Source organism: Aethalodelphis obliquidens, unplaced genomic scaffold, assembly GCF_003676395.1.
Source record: "Aethalodelphis obliquidens isolate GAN/ISIS:26980383/991018 unplaced genomic scaffold, ASM367639v1 scaffold9, whole genome shotgun sequence".
Lineage (NCBI taxonomy): Eukaryota > Metazoa > Chordata > Mammalia > Artiodactyla > Delphinidae > Aethalodelphis > Aethalodelphis obliquidens.
Window position 1 is genome coordinate 33152207 of NW_020837953.1, and position 22378 is coordinate 33174584.

Genomic DNA, 22378 nt, shown 5'->3' on the forward strand with positions numbered 1-22378 from the left:
AAACAAATAAAAATAAATAAATACTAAAAAAAGGACCACAATTTAAATCTAAGTGATATTTGGCATTTAATGAATGGCTAATTGTAGCAAGTTTTATGAAAGAAAACATTTCAAGCTTTAGTTCTGAAGAATATGTATCCCACAGTTAGCTAGTTTATTAAAGAAAAAAAAAAATTCCCACTTTGCCAAAGTGGGGAGCCTGGGGGATAACAGAATTCCAAAGAGGAACAGACTAAGAATTCCCAGTAGTTAACATTTGTCATTATAATTGACCCTGCTGGTCTATCTTGAGCTTAGTGGTTCAGTACAGAGATACAATGAAACGGAATCCAATTTATTATCAAACCGACAACAGAATTAGTCATGTGAGTAAAGACCAGTGTCAAGTCCCTATCCTCTTCCTCTTTCCTTCCATGGTGGCTGTGGAGTGATTGTCAGCATCCCACCAGGACCAGGTATCACAACTGAGTTATTACTCACCCCCTTCCCCCCCCCAATCACTACCACTGAAGGGACACTTTTGAGGAGACTGGAGGCAGGATTGTGGGGCTACTCTCTTTCAACATGTTCACTCATCCCTTGGGAGATGCTCAATGGTTACTTACACTGAAATATTTACAGAATTTTTGCCAAAACCATATAAACCAAACGCAAAGTATACTGAGAAATAATTCTGACCACTGAATAGTTTTTTAAAAACAACAATATGTTTATATTTCATTTAACATTTGACACAGAAGAGGCCACATTTAAATAAACACATTAAATCTTCAGAGAACTTTAACTGCAGTTTTGCACCTTGGATATGACAAATACTCATATAAGATGCTTCCATAATTTCTTTTGTGATTTATTTTTATTTTTACAAATTATACCATGATAAAACATAATAAAAATTTCTCATATGAAATATTTTTAACATTTTACAAGTTAATCAAATGCATACCACAATAGATTTTGCTGCTGTTGTTTAAATAGGGAGTTCTCATGATTTTAGTATTATACAAATTTAAGTTGAGACTACACTCAGAAAGAAGTTTAGAAAATGGCATTACAAAAGACTGGGAGTGAGCAGTGAAAATAAAAACCAAACCCATGCAGGACTTCTCTGCAGTAATAAATCAGATGTTTTCACTGCCACAAGTCTTCAGTGCGGCCAAACTTAAAAATGAGTCCTCTGTGAATAAAATAAGAAACATCATATGACTAGCTGAGTTTGGTAAAAGAAAGACTGTGTGAGATTTAGAATCGTGGGAAACTAACAATAAAGAATAATTGATGAGTTGTATGGAAAAAACTCATGGGATGTATCAGAACAGAAACTGATCATTCTAAGGTAGTAAATTCTTTCACTGTGCTCAGCTGTGCTATTTACCACTAGCTTCCCTGCATCCTTAACTTCTAAGTTTGGAGACATATGTCCCTCCTAAAAAGTTAACCAATGTTTAGCATGTAACCATTATATGTCTGATTTTATCTAATTCATTCAACAAGACTTTTTTTCTTTTAACATCTTTATTGGAGTATAATTGCTTTACAATGGTGTGTTAGTTTCTGCTTTATAAAAAAGTGAATCAGCTATACGTATACATATATCTCCATATCTCCTCCCTCTTGCGTCTCCCTCCCACCCTCCCTATCCCACCCCTCTAGGTCATCACAAAGCACCGAGCTGATCTCCCTGTGCTATGTGGTTGCTTCCCACTAGCTATCTATTTCACATTTGGTAGTGTATATATGTCCGTGCCACTCTCTCACTTTGTCCCAACTTACCCTTCCCCCTCTCCAGATCCTCAAGTCCATTCTCTACATCTGAGTCTTTATTCCTGTCCTGTCCCTAGGTTCTTCAGAACCATCTTTTTTTTTTTTTTTTTTTTAGATTCCATGTATATATATGTTAGCATACGGTATTTGTCTTTCTCTTTCTGACTTACTTCACTCTCTATGACAGTCTCTAGGTCCATCCACCTCACTACAAATAACTCAATTTCGTTTCATTTTATGGCTGAGTAATATTCCATTGTATATATGTGCCACATCTTCTTTATCCATTCATCTGTTGATGGACACTTAGGTTGCTTCCATGTCCTGGCTATTGCAAATAGTGCTGCAATGAACATTATTGTACATGTATCTTTTTGAATTATGGTTTCTCAGGGTATATGCCCAGTAGCGGGATTGCTGGGTCATATGGTAGTTCTATTTTTAGTTTTTTAAGGAACCTCCATACTGTTCTCCATAGTGGCTGTATCAATTTACATTCCCACCAACAGTGCAAGAGGGTTCCCTTTTCTCCACACCTTCTCCAACACTGTTTGTAGATTTTGTGATGATGGCCATTCTGACTGGTGTGAGGTGATACCTCATTGTAGTTTTGATTTGCATTTCTCTAATAATTAGTCATGTTCAGCATCCTTTCATGTGTTTACTGACAGTCTGTATATCTTCTATGGACAAATATTTTTTTGAGGATTTTTGCATCTATGTTCATCAGTGATACTGGCCTGTAGTTTTCTTTCTTTGTGACATCTTTGTCTGGTTTTGGTATCAGGGTGATAGTGGCCTCATAAAATGAGTTTGGGAGTGTTCCTCCCTCTGCTATATTTTGGAAGAGTTTGAGAAGGATGGGTGTTAGCTCTTCTCTAAATGTTTGATAGAATTTGCCTGTGAAGCCATCTGGTCCTGGGCTTTTGTTTGTTGGAAGATTTTAAATCACAATTTCAATTTTAGTGTTTGTGATTGGTCTGTTTATATTTTCTATTTCTTCCTGGTTCAGTATCGGAAGGTTGTGCTTTTCTAAGAATTTGTCCATTTCTTCCAGGTTGTCCATTTTATTGGCATAGAGTTGCTTATAGTAATCGCTCATGATCCTGTGTATTTCTGCAGTGTCAGTTGTCACTTCTCCTTTTTCATTTCTAATTCTATTGATTTGTCTTCTCCCTTTTTTTCTTGATGAGTCTGGCTAATGGTTTATCAATTTTGTGTATCTTCTCAAAGAACCAGCTTTTAGTTTCATTGATCTTGCTCTTGTTTCCTTCATTTCTTTTTTATTTATTTCTGATCTGATCTTTATGATTTCTTTCCTTCTGCTAACTTTGGAGGTTTTTTGTTCTTCTTTCTCTAATTGCTTTAGGTGTAAGGTTAGGTTGTTTAATTGAGATGTTTCTTGTTTCTTGAGGTAGGATTGTGTTGCTATAAACTTCCCTCTTAGAACTGCTTTTGCTGCATCCCATAAGTTTTGGGTTGTCATGTTTTTCTGTTTGTTTGTTTTTTTGCGGTACGCGGGCCTCTCACTGCTGTCGCGTCTCCTGCTGCGGAGCACAGGCTGCGGATGCGCAGGCTCAGCAGCCATGGCTCACGGGCCCAGCCGCTCCGCTGCATGTGGGATCTTCCCGGACCGGGGCACGAACCCGCGTCCCCTGCATCGGCAGGCAGACTCTCAACCACTGCGCCACCAGGGAAGCCCAGGTTGTCGTGTTTTCATTGTCATTTGTTTCTAGGTATTTTTTGAGTTCCTCTTTGATTTCTTCAGAGATCTCTTGGTTATTTAGTAGTGAGTTGCTTACACTCCATGTGTTAGTATTTTTTATAGAATTTTCCTGTAATTGATATCTAGTCTCATAGCATTGTGGTCAGAAAAGATACTTGATACAATTTCAATTTTCTTAAATTTACCAAGGCTTGATTTGTGACCCAAGATATGGTCTATCCTGGAGAATGTTCCATGAGCACTTGAGAAAAGTGTATTCTGTTGTTCTTGGATGTAATGTCCTATAAATATCAATTACATCCATCTTGTTTAAAGTATCATTTAAATCTTGTGTTTCCTTATTTATTTTCATTTTGGATGATCTGTCCATTGGTGAAAGTGGGGTGTTAAAGTCCCCTACTATGATTGTGTTACCATCAATTTCCCCTTTTATGGCTGTTAGCATTTGCCTTATGTATTGAGGTGCTCCTATGTTGGGTGCATAAATATTTACAATTGTTACATCTCCTTCTTGGATTGATCCCTTGGTCATTATGTAGTGTCCTTCTTTGTCTCTTGTAATTGTCTTTAAAGTCTATTTTGTCTAGTATGAGAATTGCTACTCCAGCTTTCTTTTGATTTCCATTTGCATGGAGTATCTTTTTCCATCCCCTCACTTTCAATCTGTATGTGTCCCTAGGTCTGAAGTGGGTCTCTTGTAGACAGCATATATACGGGTCTTGTTTTTGTTATCCATTCAGCCAGTCTATGTCTTTTGGCTGGAGCTTTTAATCCATTTACATTTAAGGTAGTTATCGATATGTATGTTCCTATTACCATTTTCTTAATTGATTTGGGTTTGTTATTGTAGGTCTTTTCCTTCTCTTGTGTTTCCTGCCTAGAGAAGATCCTTTAGCATTTGTTGTAAAGCTGGTTTGGTGGTGCTGAATTCTCTTAGCTTTTGCTTGTCTGTAAAGGTTTTAATTTCTCCATCGAATCTGAATGAGATCCTTGCTGGGTAGAGTAATCTTGGTTGTAGTTTTTTCCCTTTCATCACTTTAAATAGGTCCTGCCACTCCCTTCTGGCTTGCGGAGTTTCTGCTGAAAGATCAGCTGTTAACATTATGGGGATTCCCTTGTATGTTATTTGTTGTTTTTCCCTTGCTGCTTTTAGTATTTTTTCTTTGTATTTAATTTTTGATATTTGATTACTATGTGTCAGTGTGTTTCTCCTTGGATTTATCCTGTATGGGACTCTCTGTGCTTCCTGGACTTAACTATTTCCTTTCCCATACTAGGGGAGTTTTCAACTATAATCTCTTCAAATATTTTCTCAGTCCCTTTCTTTTTCTCTTCTTCTTCCAGGACCTCCGTAATTTGAATGTTGGTGTGTTTAATGTTGTCCCAGAGGTCTCTGAGACTGTCTTCCATTCTTTTCATTCTTTTTTCTTTATTCTGCTCTGTGGTAGTTATTTCCACTATTTTATCTTCCAGGTCACTTAACCATTCTTCTGCCTCAGTTATTCTATTGATTCCTTCTAGAGAAATTTTAATTTCATTTCTTGTGTTGTTCATCACTGTTTGTTTGCTCTTTAGTTCTTCTAGGTCCTTGTTAAACATTTCTTGTATTTTCTCCATTGTATTTCCAAGATTTTGGATCATCTTTACTATCATTGCTCTGAATACTTTTTCAGGTAGACTGACTATTTCTTCTTCATTTGTTTGGTCTGGTGGGTTTTTACTTTGCTCCTTCATCTGCTGTGTGTTTCTCTGTCTTCTCATTTTGCTTAACTTACTGTGTTTGGGGTCTCCTTTTTGCAGGCTGCAGGTTTGTAGTTCCTGTTGTTTTTGGTCTCTGCCCCTAGTGGCTAAGGTTGGTTCAGTGGTTGTGTAGGCTTCCTGGTGGAGGTGACTGGTGCCTGTGTTCTGGTGGATGAGGCTGGATCTTGTCTTTCTGGTGGGCAGGACCACGTCCAGTGGTGTGTTTTGGGGTGTCTGTGACCTTATTATGATTTTAGGCAGCCTCTCTACTAATGGGTGGGTTTGTGTTCCTGTCTTGCTAGTGGTTTGCCATGGAATGTCCAGCACTGTAGCTTGCTGGTCCTTGAGTGGAGCTGGGTCTTAGCGTTGAGATGGAGATCTCTGGGAAAGCTCTCGCCGTTTGATATTATGTGGAGCTGGGAGGTCTCTGGTGGACCAATGTCCTGAACTCGGCTCTCCCACCTCAGAGCAAAGGCCTGACACCCGGCCAGAGCACCAAGACCCTGTCAGCCACACGGCTGCTCCCATTTTCCCCTGGCCAACAAGCCTTTTTTAAGTCGAGGTGCTAGGTGCTAGAAGCTAGGGCTATAAAAGTAAAGATACAGTCCCTGCTTTCAAGTTGCTCATGTTCTTGATGACACAATGTGGTAGTATGGGGGTGGGGGTGGGGAGACACATATATATCACATGTTAAGGGAGCAGAGAACATATGGGAATTTATTTTGCCTGAATATGTTAGAAAAGGATTTACAGAGGAAGTAATATTAGATGAGTTTTGAAGGATAAGCAGGAGTTTGAATGGGAGGTTGGGAGGAACAGGAGCTAGTGGGATGACAAAGGAAGATGTTTCAGGGAGAGGAAAAGGAAAAGTAGATCAAAAGGCAAAGAGGAATACAAGACCATGGGGCCTCAGGACAAGCCCAGGAGATGGATGTGTCAGGAAATGCCCTCACAGAGCTTACACTCTAGGTTTTATTTTGGGAAGTATCTATAGTTTTCTTCAAGGCTTCAGTTTAAGAGGGCAGAGTGGAATTATATGCATATGTATACACACACATATATATATATCTCAATATAAATATCTGTGGTGTAGTAAAGCAGCGGAGAGTCCAATATGGCAAGTATAGTTTAAGAATCAAGGAGGATGAGGAACGGCAGTGGCCGGATTTGGTGAGCCAACTGACCAGGGTGGCAAATTGCCCACAGGGGCCTTCGGTGCCTTAGATGAGTCAAGGGGGCAGGCACCAGCCTGTGATCTACTAAAGGGGCAGCTGGTACTCGGGCCCAGGCAATGCATGAGATGGGATTATGCAGAGATGCATCCCCCCGTTAAAAGAAACAACTTTAGCTCCAGCGGATTGTTGCTGAGCAGGGCCCAGGGTTGTCAGATCCTCTAGTTTTTCAAGAAAGGCCCCAAATTCCAATTTTTGATGAAATCTCTTGATATTTAAATGTCAGCTCAATAAAACAAAAAATACTGTATAGGTTAAGTAAAACAGAATTGTGGGCAGAATTTGGTTGGATGGTCATTAGTGGTGACCTCTTCTGTAGACAGCTCCGAGTTTTGAAAAATTTTAAAACAGGACATGACAGGCTTAGAGCTTTGTTTTAGAAGGAAACCTGACATAGGAAAACTGGATCCAAGAGAGGTATCAGTCAAGGATGTGAAGTGCTCAGGAAGGGATAAGGACGACCAAACATAACAATGGAAATAGACAAAAAGAGAACAGGTTTAAGACAATTCAGAAGCAGACTCATCATCAGGGCTTGGATGTGGGCAGTAAGTGCAAGGGAGAAATGAAGAGAGGAGTGGACGCTTCAATGACATCTGCTGGTTTTCATATCTGTTTTCCAATCTCTAGTGTATACTCAAGGTTAAACTCTCAATCAAAATGGTTGATTTAAAACAGGTTTCATAGGGAATTCCCTGGCGCTCCAGTAGTTAGGACTCTGCGCTACCACTGCAGGGGGCCCAGGTTCGATCCCTGGTGGGGGAACTAAGATCCCGCAAGCCTAGCAGCACGGCCAAAAAATTAAAAAAACAGGTTTCATAGGCCTTTATAAAGGTAAACACCTGAGTGTTTTTTGATGAAAACAAAAATGCAACCAGGAAAAAAAAAGTGCAACCAGAAAGTCATCTATACCCTCTCTTGGAAGTATATGAATTTCTCTTTATAAAGGATTTCATAAACCTCCAAAAAGTGATTTGATCTCTGCTCTTCCAAGTAATATCAAACCTACTGCTGCAAAAAAAGAAAAACCAAAGTTGGGTATTAGGGACCCTACTCTCCAGAGAGCTTAAAAGAGATGTGGTAACTTCAGCACACTAGTCACCAGATGTAAACTATAATCTCAATAGTTTCTTGGGCAAGAGCCAGTCCCTCCTACATTGTCAGATGGTCACCTTTGGTACTGGCATCTGTTTCTGAAACAGTAATTTCTAAGTGTTGCTGAGAATTGTTCTGTTATAAATCAAAATGGTAGGCGATCTGCTACAACTATTCTAACAATGGTGTCTATTAGTTGAATTTAATTTCGATTTGCTTACAGTATTTTCACAAAACCAAATTAGTTTTGAGACTTAATAGATAGAATAGTAATAAATGAGAAATTAACCAAACTCGTTGCATAGAAAAGTAATTTATTATAACTAATTTGAGACAATGACAAGTCATTGATCGGTTTCCAAAGTTTTGTGAAATGTGCTAACTACTATATGAACTTAACGTGTTTCTTCCCTCATTGGAAAAGATAAACGTTTCCCACAAATCTTCTCTCAATCCTCTGGTTCCTCCCTGCTGTGACAGAGTAACTTCTCTGCCAAAACCAGCATCTCAAGGTGGAACTTACTTTATCCTCTACCTCTGCCAGAGAAAATAATGATTAAAATAAAGAAGGCTGCTGTTTGCCCTTCCTTGGCTGGTTCTCGTAAATCCCCTCCCTACCACTCCATCCTGAAGCTTTTCTAACCCCTGCCTCTGACCCTGTTACACTGCCTTCCTTTGGCTGAAGTTGTGGGGCACTGAATTCCCCCGAGCACCTCTAACCCTGTGGAGATACTGGAGTAGTGAGCTCAGGGTGCCTGGTCCTTCTTTAAAGATGCCCAAGCCTTAGCATTGCAGCTTGAAAGGAAAAGAAATCATAAATATCAACACTGTCCCTCTCATAAACACATGTTACATTACCCTATAACAAACTTACCCATATTTACCAAATTGGCCTAACCTGCGGAGTGAGGTTTGTTCACTTTGTATTTTTCAAGTACAGTGTTATACTAAGCAACTGGTTGAAGATTCAGCAAAAGGAGAAAATGTCAATTAAATTCATTCCAAATTTCAAATTTCACCCTCATAGTAGCTGGAGACTGAACTTTGAAGTCAGATAGCCTGAATTTCAGCCACATGATCTCAAACATGAGCTCTGTGCCTGTTTCTCACATATAAAATGGTGATAATAATGGAGCCACCTTCCGAGTTGTGTTGGGGATTAACTGAGAGCACACATGTAACACTAAGATGATGCCTCGCCCATAAAAAGTGCTCAATAAACTTTGGTCATTATTATTTTCTGCACAAAAATCAATGGCCTTTTTTTTGTTTTTTTTTTTGCGGTATGTGGGCCTCTCACTGTTGTGGCCTCTCCCGTTGCGGAGCACAGGCTCCGGACGCGCAGGCTCAGTAGCCATGGCTCAGGGGCCCAGCCGCTCCGCGGCATGCGGGATATTCCCGGACTGGGGCACGAACCCGTGTCCCCTGCATCGGCAGGCAGACTGCCAACCACTGCGCCACCAGGGAAGCCCTGGCCTAACATTTTTAAAAAACCCTTTGGGTTTTTTCCACTAGTTTCAAGATGCAAGGTATGCCCCGAAGAGGCTGTGGATCTTGCCACATGTAAGTTCACATTTTTCTTATTTCTAAACTGATTTTATAAAATTGCAAAAATGCTTTGTGGTAGAATGGAAAAAGTGTGAATACCAACTGCTGACTATTATTAAAGGGCAACTGTTAGCATTTCATGAGTGGTTCAAGTAGATATGGGGCATCTATTTCCTTTTAGGAGGTGGGTGGGAAGGGACAGGGAAGGAAAAGTCCTAGAATAGACTGTCCTAGAATATACAGCATATAAAGAAGATACAGAATATAAAGGTTTTTTTTAAAACCTTTTTTGGATTAAGGACATCTTTGAAAATCTGATGAAAGCCACAGACTCTCTTCCCAGAAACAAGCAGAAACACCAATGTCTTGCATACAGAAATACCTGGTGGTTTCCAATCTTTAGAAGCCTACCCATGGAAAGGAAGTTAAGAACTGCTGATACACAGGATAAAGAGAAGTTTTTGTTGTTGTTGTTGTTTTGGGGGGAGGGGTTGAGTGGGAGGCCAGGGATAGGGGAAGGAGCAGGCCCTAAGTGTCCAGGAAAGAATGAACATTAGAAAAGACTAGTGATAAAAGTATTAAGGTCTTAGCAATCTTTTAATTTGTCATTGCATCAGAAGGATAAAAAAAGGTCAGGGCTTTTCCTCTACCCCTCAAATGTCACAAATTCTTGTGACACCAAGGATAGTAAGAACCATAAAATGCATTCAGAAACAAAATTTTAAGAAGAAATGATTTTAAGCAGGCTTTCATTAAAAGCAACTGTTAGAGATACAGATTTTAAATGAACAGTGCCAGTGTCATGTAACTAAATCTACACAAATCACAGTTCGTCGTTAAAGGGGAGGTGGTGGCGATTTAAAAAATCGATGTATGTTCCCAAGGTGGGCAGCAAGCCAACCCACGTAGTACAAATATCTTTCTCAGTCTCGTTCTTCGTATTTTATGACACTAACATGGGGAAGGGGCATTAGACGGGGAAATTAAGCAACTAAATATAGTAAATGACATAAAATAAACCATAATTTAAAAAAAAGATAGGATGAAGAATGCAAAACAAACTTACCCAAAAAAGATGAAGGCATTTTGGAAAAATACAGCAATTCCAGGGTATACTATGGCTTTTTCTGTAAAAGTAATTGTAACATTTAGAGGTTTATGATCTCAACACATTGTTTCTGATAAACTGGTGAATATGTTTTCCTGCCTAACATAATTGATTTTTCTGGTAACTATGGTTGGTGTGGGCATTAAATGACATAATACATACAACAGAGTGTAGCGCTGGTAGCCTCCTTCATTTATTTAACAAATACTGAGTACATATTACGTGCCAGCACTGTTCAACGTGCTGAGGATACTGCAGTACATAAAACAGGCAAAGTGTCTGCCTTCACGGAGCTAGAGAATACCAAGAATAAATAAGGAGAAAAAGCAGGAAAGGTATAGGAAATGTAGTGAATGATGATATTTTATACAGGTGGCCAGAAAAACCACATGAGAAGGTGACACTGGCATAAGGACACGAAGAAGGAAGTGGGGGCAGGAGCCATGCAGAAGCAGCAGAACAACAAGTGCAAAAGCCCTGGGGTGGGAGTGGTCTGGTACATTAGAGGAATGGTCACGTGGGCCAAAGAGAGAAAAGCAGGAGACAGATCAGAGAAGTACGAGGGGCAGGCAGCCTGGGAGGTGCAGATCCTCTAGAGCCTTGCAGTAATGGTGAGGACTTTGATTTTCACTCTGGGTGAGAGGAAAAGCCATTGGAGGGTTTTGAGCAGAAAAGTGACCTGAGCTGACACATTTCAATAGGATCCTGCTGGTTGCTGTGCTGACAGTAGACTAAAGGGAGGAAGGGGAGAAACAGAAACCAGTGAGGCGGCTATTTTAAGAAATCAGGCCACAGACTATAATGGATTGAACCAGGGTGGGAGCCATGGAGAAGGTAAAAAGTGGTCAGATGCAAGATCACTTTTTTAAATAGCAGAATCAACAGGATTTGCTGATGGACTGGGGTGTGTGGGATGTGAGAGAAAGAGGTGTCATCCTTGACAGGCCTTAACCACCCAGGTTTTGGGCTTAAACACCTGGATGGAGAAAGCTGCCCCTAACTAAGATGGGCAAGACTGCCAGAGGACAATTTTGTCCCCATTTTATCCTCGACTGAGTTGAAATTCTCATAAATTTCTACTATTGGAACTGTTAATCATCACTGCCTAATTGACAAACTGAGGCATGATGAATAGATGAATAGCAACTTTTTGTCATAATAGTTTTAAATTAATCTGATTACCATAGCCACTGCTTTGTACAGGCCTTCTCTACTAGAAGGCCACATTAAATATTCCACATTAAACAACTATTGACACTAGAATGACTCATAAAGATCCTATATAAAGGCAACTTTATAAAATTCCAGATCTGCTGCTAATAATTCTCAAAGCATAACCTGGCTTCAGAAGCCTTTAGGAAAATAACTTAAAAGTCTATGAGATGAACACATTCCTACAAAAAGGGGCTCTGTATTAATAGTTGTATCTAGGAAAGAAGAATTATCAGTAATTTTAGTTTCCTCTTTGAGCTTTTTTTTTTTTTTTTTTTGGCAGTACGTGGGACTCTCACGCGGGATCCTCCCGGATTGGGGCACGAACCCACGTCCCCTGCATCGGCAGGCGGACTCTCAACCACTGCGCCACCAGGGAAACCCTGAGCTCTTTTATATTCTCAATTTTCTACAATGAGAAAGAATTATGCACTTCACATGATAAAAAAGTAACATTTTTGTTTCTAAAATATGATGGTGATAGATTTTATAGCAGCAAGAAAACTATTTATGATATCATGTTAAATGCAAAAGGCTAGGTTCAACATTATATTTATACTATGATTATAACTACTTAAAAAACGCAAGATACCAAAGGAAATATACCAAAACATTTAAGAGTAGAAAGATTATTATAGTTTTTTTCTTTCTTTTCTACATTTTTAGTAACATGGTTTTATAATAAATTATATAAATAAAAGAAAAAATATAAATATTTAAAATTGCCTATCATTCCTATCTGTAAGATTAAAACAATTTTAATAAATATCAGGAAACCAGGCTTCCCTGGTGGCGCAGTGGTTGAGAGTCCGCCTGCTGATGCAGGGGACACGGGTTCGTGCCCTGGTCCGGGAAGATCCCACATGCTGCGGAGCGGCTGGGCCCGTGAGCCATGGCCGCTGAGCCTGCGCGTCCGGAGCCTGTGCTCCGCAACGGGAGAGGCCACGGCAGTGAGAGGCCCGCGTACCGCAAAAAAAAAAAAAAAAAAAAAATCAGGAAACCAATGATTTCAATCCAAGAATTACATTTTATTCAAAGAAATAAAATGTTAAAATATGAGCTAGCTTAGATCTCTGCTGGTCTAGTTTGGCAAATCATTAATATTATATTTTTACTATGATAAGCATCATCAATTTTACTCAGAACATTAAATGGATTTCATGTTTTTCTGGGGTCCCTCAAGGCAAAATTTCAGCCAGGGACCCAAAAGCAGGTCTTTTCCTAGCTTGCCTTAAACTGGCCTTATATAGCAGATACGCCTTAAATGTTAATTTGCTTTTCTGTCTAAAAGAAGATGCTATCATATTATCAGGGAGCTTTAGCTCAATAAATTTCAATTCTAGGATGTCAGAGCTTTGCCTGGATATTATTCAGCAAGTCAAAACTTGCCAAGTAGCTGGACAACATATGTGCTCTGCTTTTGAGGTTTTTGGAAGCCAAAGAGAAACAAGGTATAGAGCTGTGTCCCATTCCTTCCAGGCTCTAGATTAGAAAATACAGAAGAAAGGCACACTAAAAACATAGCAAACAAACAAAACAAATACAGATAGGGGGAGGAGAGTTCCCAGGCACAAATGCCTTGTTACTATGAAGAAAGCTTTATTCTAAAAAAACCCAACTTTAACACAAAATTTCAGTATTCCATTGAAGTAAAATAAAAACTGCGTTTTCTCTTACCTTTAGCAACATACCCTCCAAAAAGAATCCACATAGATGCGATCAGAGAGCCGAAGGCCAACATGAAACCAATGAACAGCCAAATGCGAGCACCTTAAGGAAAATAATATTTTACCAGAATTGTTTCTCAAATGGCAGCAGTCAGTTCAATTAACTTTTCAAAGAGAAGACAAAAACCCACAGAGGTAAAAAATGTGTAGTTGCCATTAAAGTCTAAAGCAAGAACAGTGAAAAATGTGCTGAGTATCATCAGTGTGGACGTTGGCTCTTTTCCTGTTGGTTGGTTGGTCTGTATGTTCTAAGTGCCTATGCTTACTTTCCCCAACTATGACACTGAGAAAAACTTTACTCTCCCTTCCTATAGAAATCTCATGAAATATGTTTCACCATATTTAGAAGCTCATTCTCCAAGTATTTTTAGAAATTGTGCTCCAACGTTTAAAGCCCTCCAAGAGAACTTTCAAACAATAACATAGGCATACTTAACAAAAAATTCATATTCAGTGATATGTGAACCTAAACACTACCGTATTTCCCTTTCAGGCAAGTCAGGCAGCAAAGCAAATTCAAATTTAGTGTGGCTGGCACTTAGGACTAAGCTGCATTAAAATTATGTTAACAGAGAAAGACAACCAACTTATAAATCACATTATACAATATTTCTGAAGATTTGATATGAAATAAATGGAGTCATTAGATGGCCTAAAATGAATACTGAGATGAGTTTGTTTAATTAGCACAAATACATTTTAATAAAAACACTGCCCTGCTCAATAAAGCACAGCAAATAGAATGTTATAATAAATTTCTGATTTCATACCCAAAACATAAAATAGTTCTGAAATAAGCTGTTACTCATAGATGAGCTACTAAAACAAATACAACTAGCTCGGGACCCCCAAAGCTGTGCTAGCTAACAGATTTTATTTATGGATATGATTGCCACACCCTATCTGGTCTTAGCTCAAGCTATTATTGGCTTATTATTACCAACACTAACTGCTAACGCTCATCTCTTTGTTTAGAGTTTAGAAGATTGTGATATGCCGGTATTTCTGTATCTTTTCTACTTAAGTTGATCTACAAAGAGAGTGAACCAAAGGAGAGTCTGAAAGCATAGACCAGAGCTGACTACTGCAGTTTCTCCTGTTTCATTAGGGAAAGAAAAAAAAAGTCACCTGAAATTTGCCTATATCCAGGTTTATTTTTGTATGGAGATAATATTTCACCATTTAAACTGCTCAATAAATATCTGTCCTCTCAAATCTCTGACTAAATTGCACCCTATAGGAAGCTGTGCTACACGTATCCTGTATTCTGCCTACCTTGGGTACATGGCCATGGGGTTCAGGGGATATGAATTCCTTAGTTGAGCAGGGCAGGCCTGGGTGAATCTAAGCACTAAAATTCTATTATTCTATTCAGTTTTGCAAGATTAAAAGAGTTGCACAACAAAAATGAATGCACCTACTACTGAACTGTACACTTAAAAATAGTTAAGATGGTAAATTTTATGTTGTGTATTTTAAAACACACGAAAAAACTATGACTCTAAGCTATTTCAAAATGCTAATTCAATCAAGTAAGGTTGGCAAAAAAGGGAAGAAAATAATTTATATGGTATAGCTTCTTAAAAAAATAATAACAATTAATTAATTAATTTGGCTGTGCGGGGTCTTAGTTGCGGCACGCGGAATCTGCATTGCTGTGTGTGGGATCTTTGTTGCAACGTGCAGGATCTTTAGTTGCGGCATGTGGGCTCTAGTTCCCTGACCAGGGATCCAACCCAGGCCCCCTGCATTGGGAGCGCCAAGTCTTAACCACTGGACCATCAGGGAAGTCCCGGTACAGCCTCAAGTAGCAGAAATTCTATTTTGCACATGTATTCTTTATTATATACTGTTCTTTACTGTACTCTGTATACATTTACATCCACATATTATTGCACAGGGTTATATATTCAAAACTGTGCATATATTTAAAAATACTATTCGGCAATCTTTGATCAAATGCGACTTTTACCTTAGGCCTTGGAACCTATGACCTCTCCTTGGAACCTATAACCTATCTCTGATCTGAAGGAGGCAGACAAGTGGACCTTCCATGCATAATTCTCATTTTAAGGGTGTATAGTAAGATGTTGTTTGCACCTATTTACCTGTTTGACCCAGGCAACCTTCACTGTAACTATCACCTCGCACTTGTCCATTCGATACTGCATTAATCCTGTGTGAATACAATAAAACCAAGAGATCAGGGTCTCTGACTCTTAACAGGAAATTATCCATGACATCAAATTACCAGGTACAATAAACTAGAGTTCTGCAAATTTAAGGTAAGTCTTCATAAGTCTTGAGTAATGGGTTTATACACCTTAGGCAAATCCCCTCAACCAGATATCCTGTAAAGCAGTGGCCATAGTCCCCAGACCAGCAGAATCAGCATCACCGGGGAATTCTTTAGAAAGAAAATTCCCCGGCTCCACCCCAAATTTACTGAAGCAGAAACTCTGGGTATGGGCCCCAGCAATCTGAATTTTAACAAATCCTTCAGGTGATTCTGATGCTTGTTAAAATTTGAGAGTGAAATTCTCAAAATTATATCTTGCTAAGATTGGAAGGATCTTTAGCTTGGTCCTATCTAGTTTTCCATTTGTACACATCAGACATACTCAACATGAAGAGGTGCAAGTGGTAAAATCTTGTTTTCTCAATCCCTGTTACACGTTCCAGACATAAGAAGTCTTTTGCTGACTTTCACAGAATACTAAATTGAGATAGCCTTGCTTTCTTTAGAAGTATCCTCTGAAAATTTTAAAATATCATGGGAAACTGTTCACAAGACATCAAGTTAAGAAGTTAGAAAACTATATATGTGTGTGTGTGTGTGTGTGTATCTCCATTTAACTGTGTATGTGTGAGTGTCTACTGCTAGAAAGACACAGGGGCTGTGTCTATCTTATTTCTCACTTTTAGTCTCAGTGCCTAGCACAGGGATTGGCACGTAGTAGGTGCTGAATACATGAACCCTAATTTTTTCACAACAACATAAAGTCTTAATTTATTCATTCAAATCTAAGTTTTAAAAAGAATGATCAAAATACTCTTAATTATTTTCAGTGATCTCTTGTAAGTTATTTGGTACATAAAATAAATACATTTTAAAACAAGTTTCATATTTTTAATCAATGCAGATGTTCTTGGGCTAGTGGCTATTGGCTCTGCTTTTTCCTTGCTGAGCCACCTGAATGCACTTCACAGCTCTCTGTGGGACAGCCACGACCCTGCCTCGTCAGTCTTCACCACTAGGCACATCCTCGAATGAACAACCTCTTTTTGTTCTCTGGTATTACTGGTTTTATACATATCTCAAACTTATAGAAAAGTCCCAAGTATAGTTCAAATAAATCTGTTTTCCTGAAACATTTGAAACTTGCCAACACGATGACCCATAACCCCAGAAATTTGTATGTATTTCCTATAAATGAGACAGTTCTACCGAACAATACAACCTTCAAGATCGGGAAATTAACAATGATCCATTCCCATTAGTTAACCATCACACCTCATCCAAGTTCCCCGGTTGTCCCAATAATGCTCTAAATAGTAAAAGGATCCGGTCCAGAACCATGAGGGACATTTTGTTCTCCTGTCTCTTTAGTCTCCTCAGTCTGGACAGTTCCGCAGTCTTCTCTTTTATGACCTTGACCCTTTACTCCAGCCATGCTGGTCCCCTTGCCATACAGCCTTTGTGCTTGCTCTTCCGTCTGTCTGGAATGATCCTCTCCTACGTATCTCCATGACCGGGTCCTTCACTTCTTCAAATCTGTACTTAAAAATCACCTTCCAATAAGGCCTTCCTTGACTCTATTTAAAATTTCTGCACCCTCTGCTGACATCTCATATCCCCACCTCTGCTTTTTCTCTCTAGCACTTATCATTATCTTACATGCTATATATTTAATTTATTTCTCTTTAGTTACAATCTGCCTCACTCATTAAGGTATAAATTCCATAAAGGCATGGATTTTCCTGTTTTACATACTGTATTTACTGTACCTAGAGCAGAGCCTGGGAATATAAAAGCTTAATAAATATTTGTTGGATGAATGAATAAACAAACTCTTAGACAAAGTATATGGTTTCTGACGTGAAAGTAAAGTTATAAACACTGACAGCCTAGAAATAAAAGGATAGCTGACAGAAGCTGGGAGACAGAAGTAGGAGAGGAGAGGTGGAAGGAAGAAAAGAAGCCTCCTGCTTTTCTTCAACAGTCCTTCTCTATGATTTGACTTTTTTTGTTGTCGTTGTTGCGGTACGTGGGCCTCTCACTGTTGTGGCCTCTCCCGTTGCGGAGCACAGGCTCCGGACACGCAGGCTCAGCGGCCATGGCTCACGGGCCCAGCCACTCCGCAGCATGTGGGATCCTCCTGGACCGGGGCACGAACCCGTGTCCCCTGCATCGGCAGGCGGACTCTCAACCACTGCGCCACCAGGGAAGCCCTATGATTTGACTTTTAAACCATGTCCCATATGTTAATTTGGTTAACACTTAAAAAATTTAACTCTACTCAACTGTATGTAAAACATTTTTCTTTTGTGACAATCTGTAAGTCATGTCACTAACAATGACACTTACATTAGGAAGGCTATGGTTGCTATAACACCACAGGCATGGTAGGAGTGGTTGAACTCGTCCATACTGGGATAAATGACAGCTGCATCTATGATAATCCACCAGCCTGTAAAAAACTAAAACAAACAAACCACAAAAAGGAGAAATTACAGTTATTTCATATCTTACTGGATAAAAAGAATGCAAGGAATCTTGCTTTCCAGCAAAGAAAGCAAGAAATCAAGCAAAGAATCTAAGTGAACAGATCCTTTCTAATAAAGTCCAAAATTTTCTTAAATGTTCCAGCAGTTTCTTGCATATAATTAGTACATGGCTTAATAGTTGATGAAAGATTAGATACCCTAAAGTCCCACAGCAATTATTATTTATTAACACTTCTTTTCTAAGTCTACTTTAGTCATTATTTTATGTTGTCATATTAAAGTCTGTAATCTAATTTTGTGAACTAGAAGTTACAATATTTCACGGCAGGAGAAAGGAAAAAAGTGATTCAGCCTCCAGCTGACAGGAGGAGTGGCCTGTTGCCGATATATTATAAGCCTCCAGGAAGATATTATTGAAAATGAAAAAAAAGTATTCAAAATAATATAGGGAATAATTATCGTTGATAGAATTTTAGCTAGCCTCTTGGTGTTGTGAAATAAACAATGGCTATGCAGTACTGCTTTCCCTTTTGATGAACTATAGTGCAGTCTACAGATGGTTTCAGAGATTATGCTAAATTCAATTTAAATACCAAATTATAATTTATTTTCATTGCATTTGGTTCTGGACACTATCAAGGGCAAACATATAATGAAAAAACATTAAAACTGCACAAATATTTTTTAATCACCTGAGCAGAAACTTACAATAAGATGATATTAAGCAAATACTGACAAGTAGCTTAGAAGGTTTGGAAAGTAACCCCCTTCTCTATCCCCACTTGCAATCCTGACCTAGTTCGCTCTCAGAATTGCCATCTTCAGGGAATCATTTTAAAATAACTATTTTAGGCTAATCAAATTATTTTTATCAGGTTACAGACAGATCCATACTCCATTAATGACTTTTTTACTAGCTAGTGCAAGTACTCTTTCACTGTTTTTTTTCACCCTTAGCTCAATGTATTCAAGATATTTTCTTCATAGATTAAAATTCAAAGCTTTTTTTTTTAAGAGAAGAATTTCTATAGTAGTTTTATATTTTGACATTAGTTTGGAAAAATAAAGGATAATTATTTTTCATAGATTATAACTGTCAGAGACTAGGCAAAGAGGACATATTTAGAGTTTTGTTTGTTTAAAATTCACTGTTTAGAGCATATGACAACATTAGAGGACAAAACAAATATCAGATACCTTGAAGGATCTGTAATGTAAATAAGAATTTTATACTATAAATTACTTCTAAGCAATATATTTTTATGAGTTCTTTCTTTCTATTTTCTAATGAGATTGAGAAGAAAGTTAATGCTGGATCATGGAGAAATGCAATCATATCTCTTGAATGGTTTTGACCTGACTGTTTCTTAAACACTTCTTAGTAACTTAATGTACTCATTAAGAGGAAGCATAATCCATGCTATGAGTAGGTGTGTAAAATATACTGTCTTACTATACAATTTTTTCATGCAGTTAAAGTAAAATAATCTAATCAAATTTCAAGCCATAATGTCAACTCTTTAGATGGAATAACTAAACCCTCTCATAAATAAAACAAAATATCAACATTTATTTTTAAAAATTCAGTAGCAAAGATAAAATAAATAGCACTTACTTAAAGACATCACACAGAGCTTTAAATACATAAAAAACAAACACACCAAAATAATGAAGGCCCAAATTATCAAGGACACTTACTAGGATACCAGCAGCAATGGAAGCAATAGTATTGCGCTTTTCCCCCCAATCAATGCATTCTGAGCATCTCAAGCCTTCTAGAAATCCAGACATTTTTTTCAGGTCACTTGAAAAAACAAACAAACAAACAAAACCAACTAAAGTACTTCTATTGACTTGCTTCTAAGCTGACTTATGTTTCTAGAAAATAATTAACAGTTTAGGAATAATTTAATAAAAGCGAAGTTACAAATACTTTATCTGGCTACATATACTTCAGAATATTTGATTTAGGTTTTGATGAATTTCCACATAACTTTGGAAAACAAAATGTGGACTCATTTAAGTTTCTTTTTTTTTAATTTAAAAGATGGTTTTGGTATATTTTAAGCAATGTAAACAAAAGCGGGCATCCCAATATTGAAAAAATTTTATACTGATTATTAATTCCAAACTAAGTTATTATGTGACTTAGATATTTACAGTCCAGCAGCACTAGCATAGCAGAGACAAGTGATAAAACTTTGGTTCTGAGTTAAAGCATGGACTCAGATGAAAAATATTTCTCTTAACAATTTACACATTTTGTCATAGAACATGTTTCTTCACACTCAGATTAAGAAATTAAACACTGCACCCGCCTCACGTCCCTTCACTTCATTGTTTTTTCCTTCTCCACGTCTGTCCGTTGGCGTCATTTCTATGTAAAGAACACCCATTTCATTCTAGTAAGCTCTATCTCTGACACTAACATGTTTTCCAGCCAAAAGAAAGCACAAAATTGAAGTCAATATTAATTCAGACCATAAAAAAAGAAAGAAAAAAAAAAGAAAGGAAGGAAGAAATTAAAGAAAGAAGGAAGGTAAGAAAGGAAAGAAAGAAAGAAAACGCACTGCTATATTACCATGGATAAGTTACCATAGACGACACTTACATAAAACATTCCTTAGAGCTGGGCCATACAAACCTGGTCTGATACACATCCATAGGATCTCTATTTCAGAATATGAAAAAGCCTGCATTAAGTGTAAATTGTTCATAATCAAGCAAACATCCAAACTCCTACAGTGAATCTTAACCTGTCCATGAAGCTACTCTGTAGCCAGCAACCATGGTTGTTCAAAAACATATCCTAGAAAAAAGCAATGAATCCAGTTGGAAACTCCCTTATAAAAATTAAATTTAAAACCGTGATTATACCCAGTGCTAATATGCCTTTAGGACAAGTCCAATTTTGAAAATTCACTCGTTTTATTCTTCCCTGGGAGGAACGGCAAGCCAGTATGTTGTTTTCGGTTCACCCCAATGACGCCGCCCCGAATCTGTTTTTCTTTGGTTTATTACCCGCACAACTCGTGCCCAAACTCCGCCCTCCAGATTCTGGGAATCTGAGGTGTAGAGAGTGGCCTGCGACTGGGAAGATGTGGAAACTAGTTCTAGCTCTTGTGGCTCGTCCATCTCCCTCGCCCAGGGAACCAGCCGGCTTACACTCCTTCCGGGGTGTCAGTTTCTGCAGCTCTAAAGTAGGGGGGCATGCTGAGTTTCAGGGATCCTGTGACGTGTCGGGGAGGGCGCTGGCCGGACTGCGGAGACGGTCATCCTCTCCCGCCGCCGGCCGGACACGAGTCAGCAGGAAGTGGCCAGGAAGTGGCCAGCAAGACACAGCCTGAGCCTGCAGCTTCCCAGAGGGTGGACCCAACGACTCAGGCAGCATCAGCCGGGCAGACACTCCTAGGTCCCGGCCTCATCCGGCCTGCGGCAGTTCCTCCCCTTCCCCCACTCCTGCCTGGCACTTACGTCCAGCCCCGCGCGTGCAGTCGGTCCAGAGCCCGGTGTCGCGCCGCGCCGGGCCGCCTCACTTTCCCACTTCCAGCCAAGAAAACAAAACTGCCACAGGCCGCCGGATACCCGGATTGAGCAGCACCGCCCCAGGAGCTCGGTGGCGCATGCGGAGAAGGGGCGGAGGGAGCGGTGCGGGGAGAGAGTAGGACTCGCTGAGGGAGGGCCAGAGAGAGCCACGCCCACCGCGCCGACGTCTCTGCGCATGCTCCGGGCGCCAGCTGTGGGGACTTTCCGGAGCGCTCAGTTCACATGTGAACGTCGGAAGTGGTACGTGGGTCCGGCATTCCAGGGTAGGTGTGGGAAGTTGCTTTCTCCTAAGCTTTCGAAAGAAGGCGTTTGTTGGGGCTCTGTATCCGTCTTCAGTGAGGTGGTAAAGTTTCTATTGCTGGGGTCGCTCACACAGTTATCTCAGGCATGGGTCCCGTGTGGTGCAAAAGGTAGGTCCGGGTTCGCGGCCCCACAGCACTAATAGAGGTTTTAAAGTCCCGTTTATTTTCTCAGAGCCTGGCCCCGTCCTCGCCGTAGCTTCGCCTGCGTGAGTGGCGGGGTCGTTCCCGGGAAGCGGGGACCTCCCGGTTCTGGAAGCGGGCTACTTGGGCGACCCAGAGGGTCCCAGCGCGGTGACCCTCTTCTGAGACTTGACCTTTTTTTCCCGTTTGCATTAAGGTAGGGTTTCTCAGCCTAAGCACTACTGACATTTTGGGCCAGATAATTCTGTTTTTTTGGGGGGGGAGCAGTCCTGTGCGCTGTAGGGTGTTTATCTGCATCCCCTTCTTTCCTCCAGTTGTGACAACCAAAAATGTCTCCAGATTACCAGACATCCCCTCCCGGGGAAAATCGTTGGGAGATAGGATTAGGTTTAGGAGATACTCTGGGTTTTGGGGAAGTGACCCTTTTCAGAGCCGGCATCAACGATGTCTTAGCTACGTGAAGGAACTTGTGGCCGGGCTCGCCCGCTCTTCCAGACGCTCTCGTTCCT

The 22378-nt window shown here is 39.6% G+C and overlaps 1 protein-coding gene across 3 annotated transcripts; it reads right to left on the reverse strand.

The window, feature by feature from the left end:
- Window positions 1-47: 47 nt before the first annotated feature.
- On the reverse strand, window positions 48-21618 carry TMEM50A (transmembrane protein 50A). 3 transcript variants are annotated; one of them, XM_027109665.1, is made up of 7 exons: window positions 21355-21487; window positions 19579-19684; window positions 17741-17853; window positions 15261-15328; window positions 13103-13195; window positions 10172-10232; window positions 48-1177 (listed from the first exon to the last, which is right to left on the reverse strand). In XM_027109665.1, the coding sequence occupies exons 2-7, from the start codon at window positions 19669-19671 to the stop codon at window positions 1132-1134; spliced, it is 474 nt and encodes a 157-aa protein (XP_026965466.1). In that variant the 5' UTR covers window positions 19672-19684; window positions 21355-21487; the 3' UTR covers window positions 48-1131. The 3 variants fall into 3 exon arrangements, with proteins under 3 accessions (XP_026965466.1, XP_026965467.1, XP_026965465.1); XM_027109666.1 differs by lacking the exon at window positions 21355-21487 and adding an exon at window positions 20758-20863; XM_027109664.1 differs by lacking the exon at window positions 19579-19684 and having other exon boundaries at window positions 21355-21618.
- Between the last annotated feature and the right edge of the window lie 760 nt (window positions 21619-22378).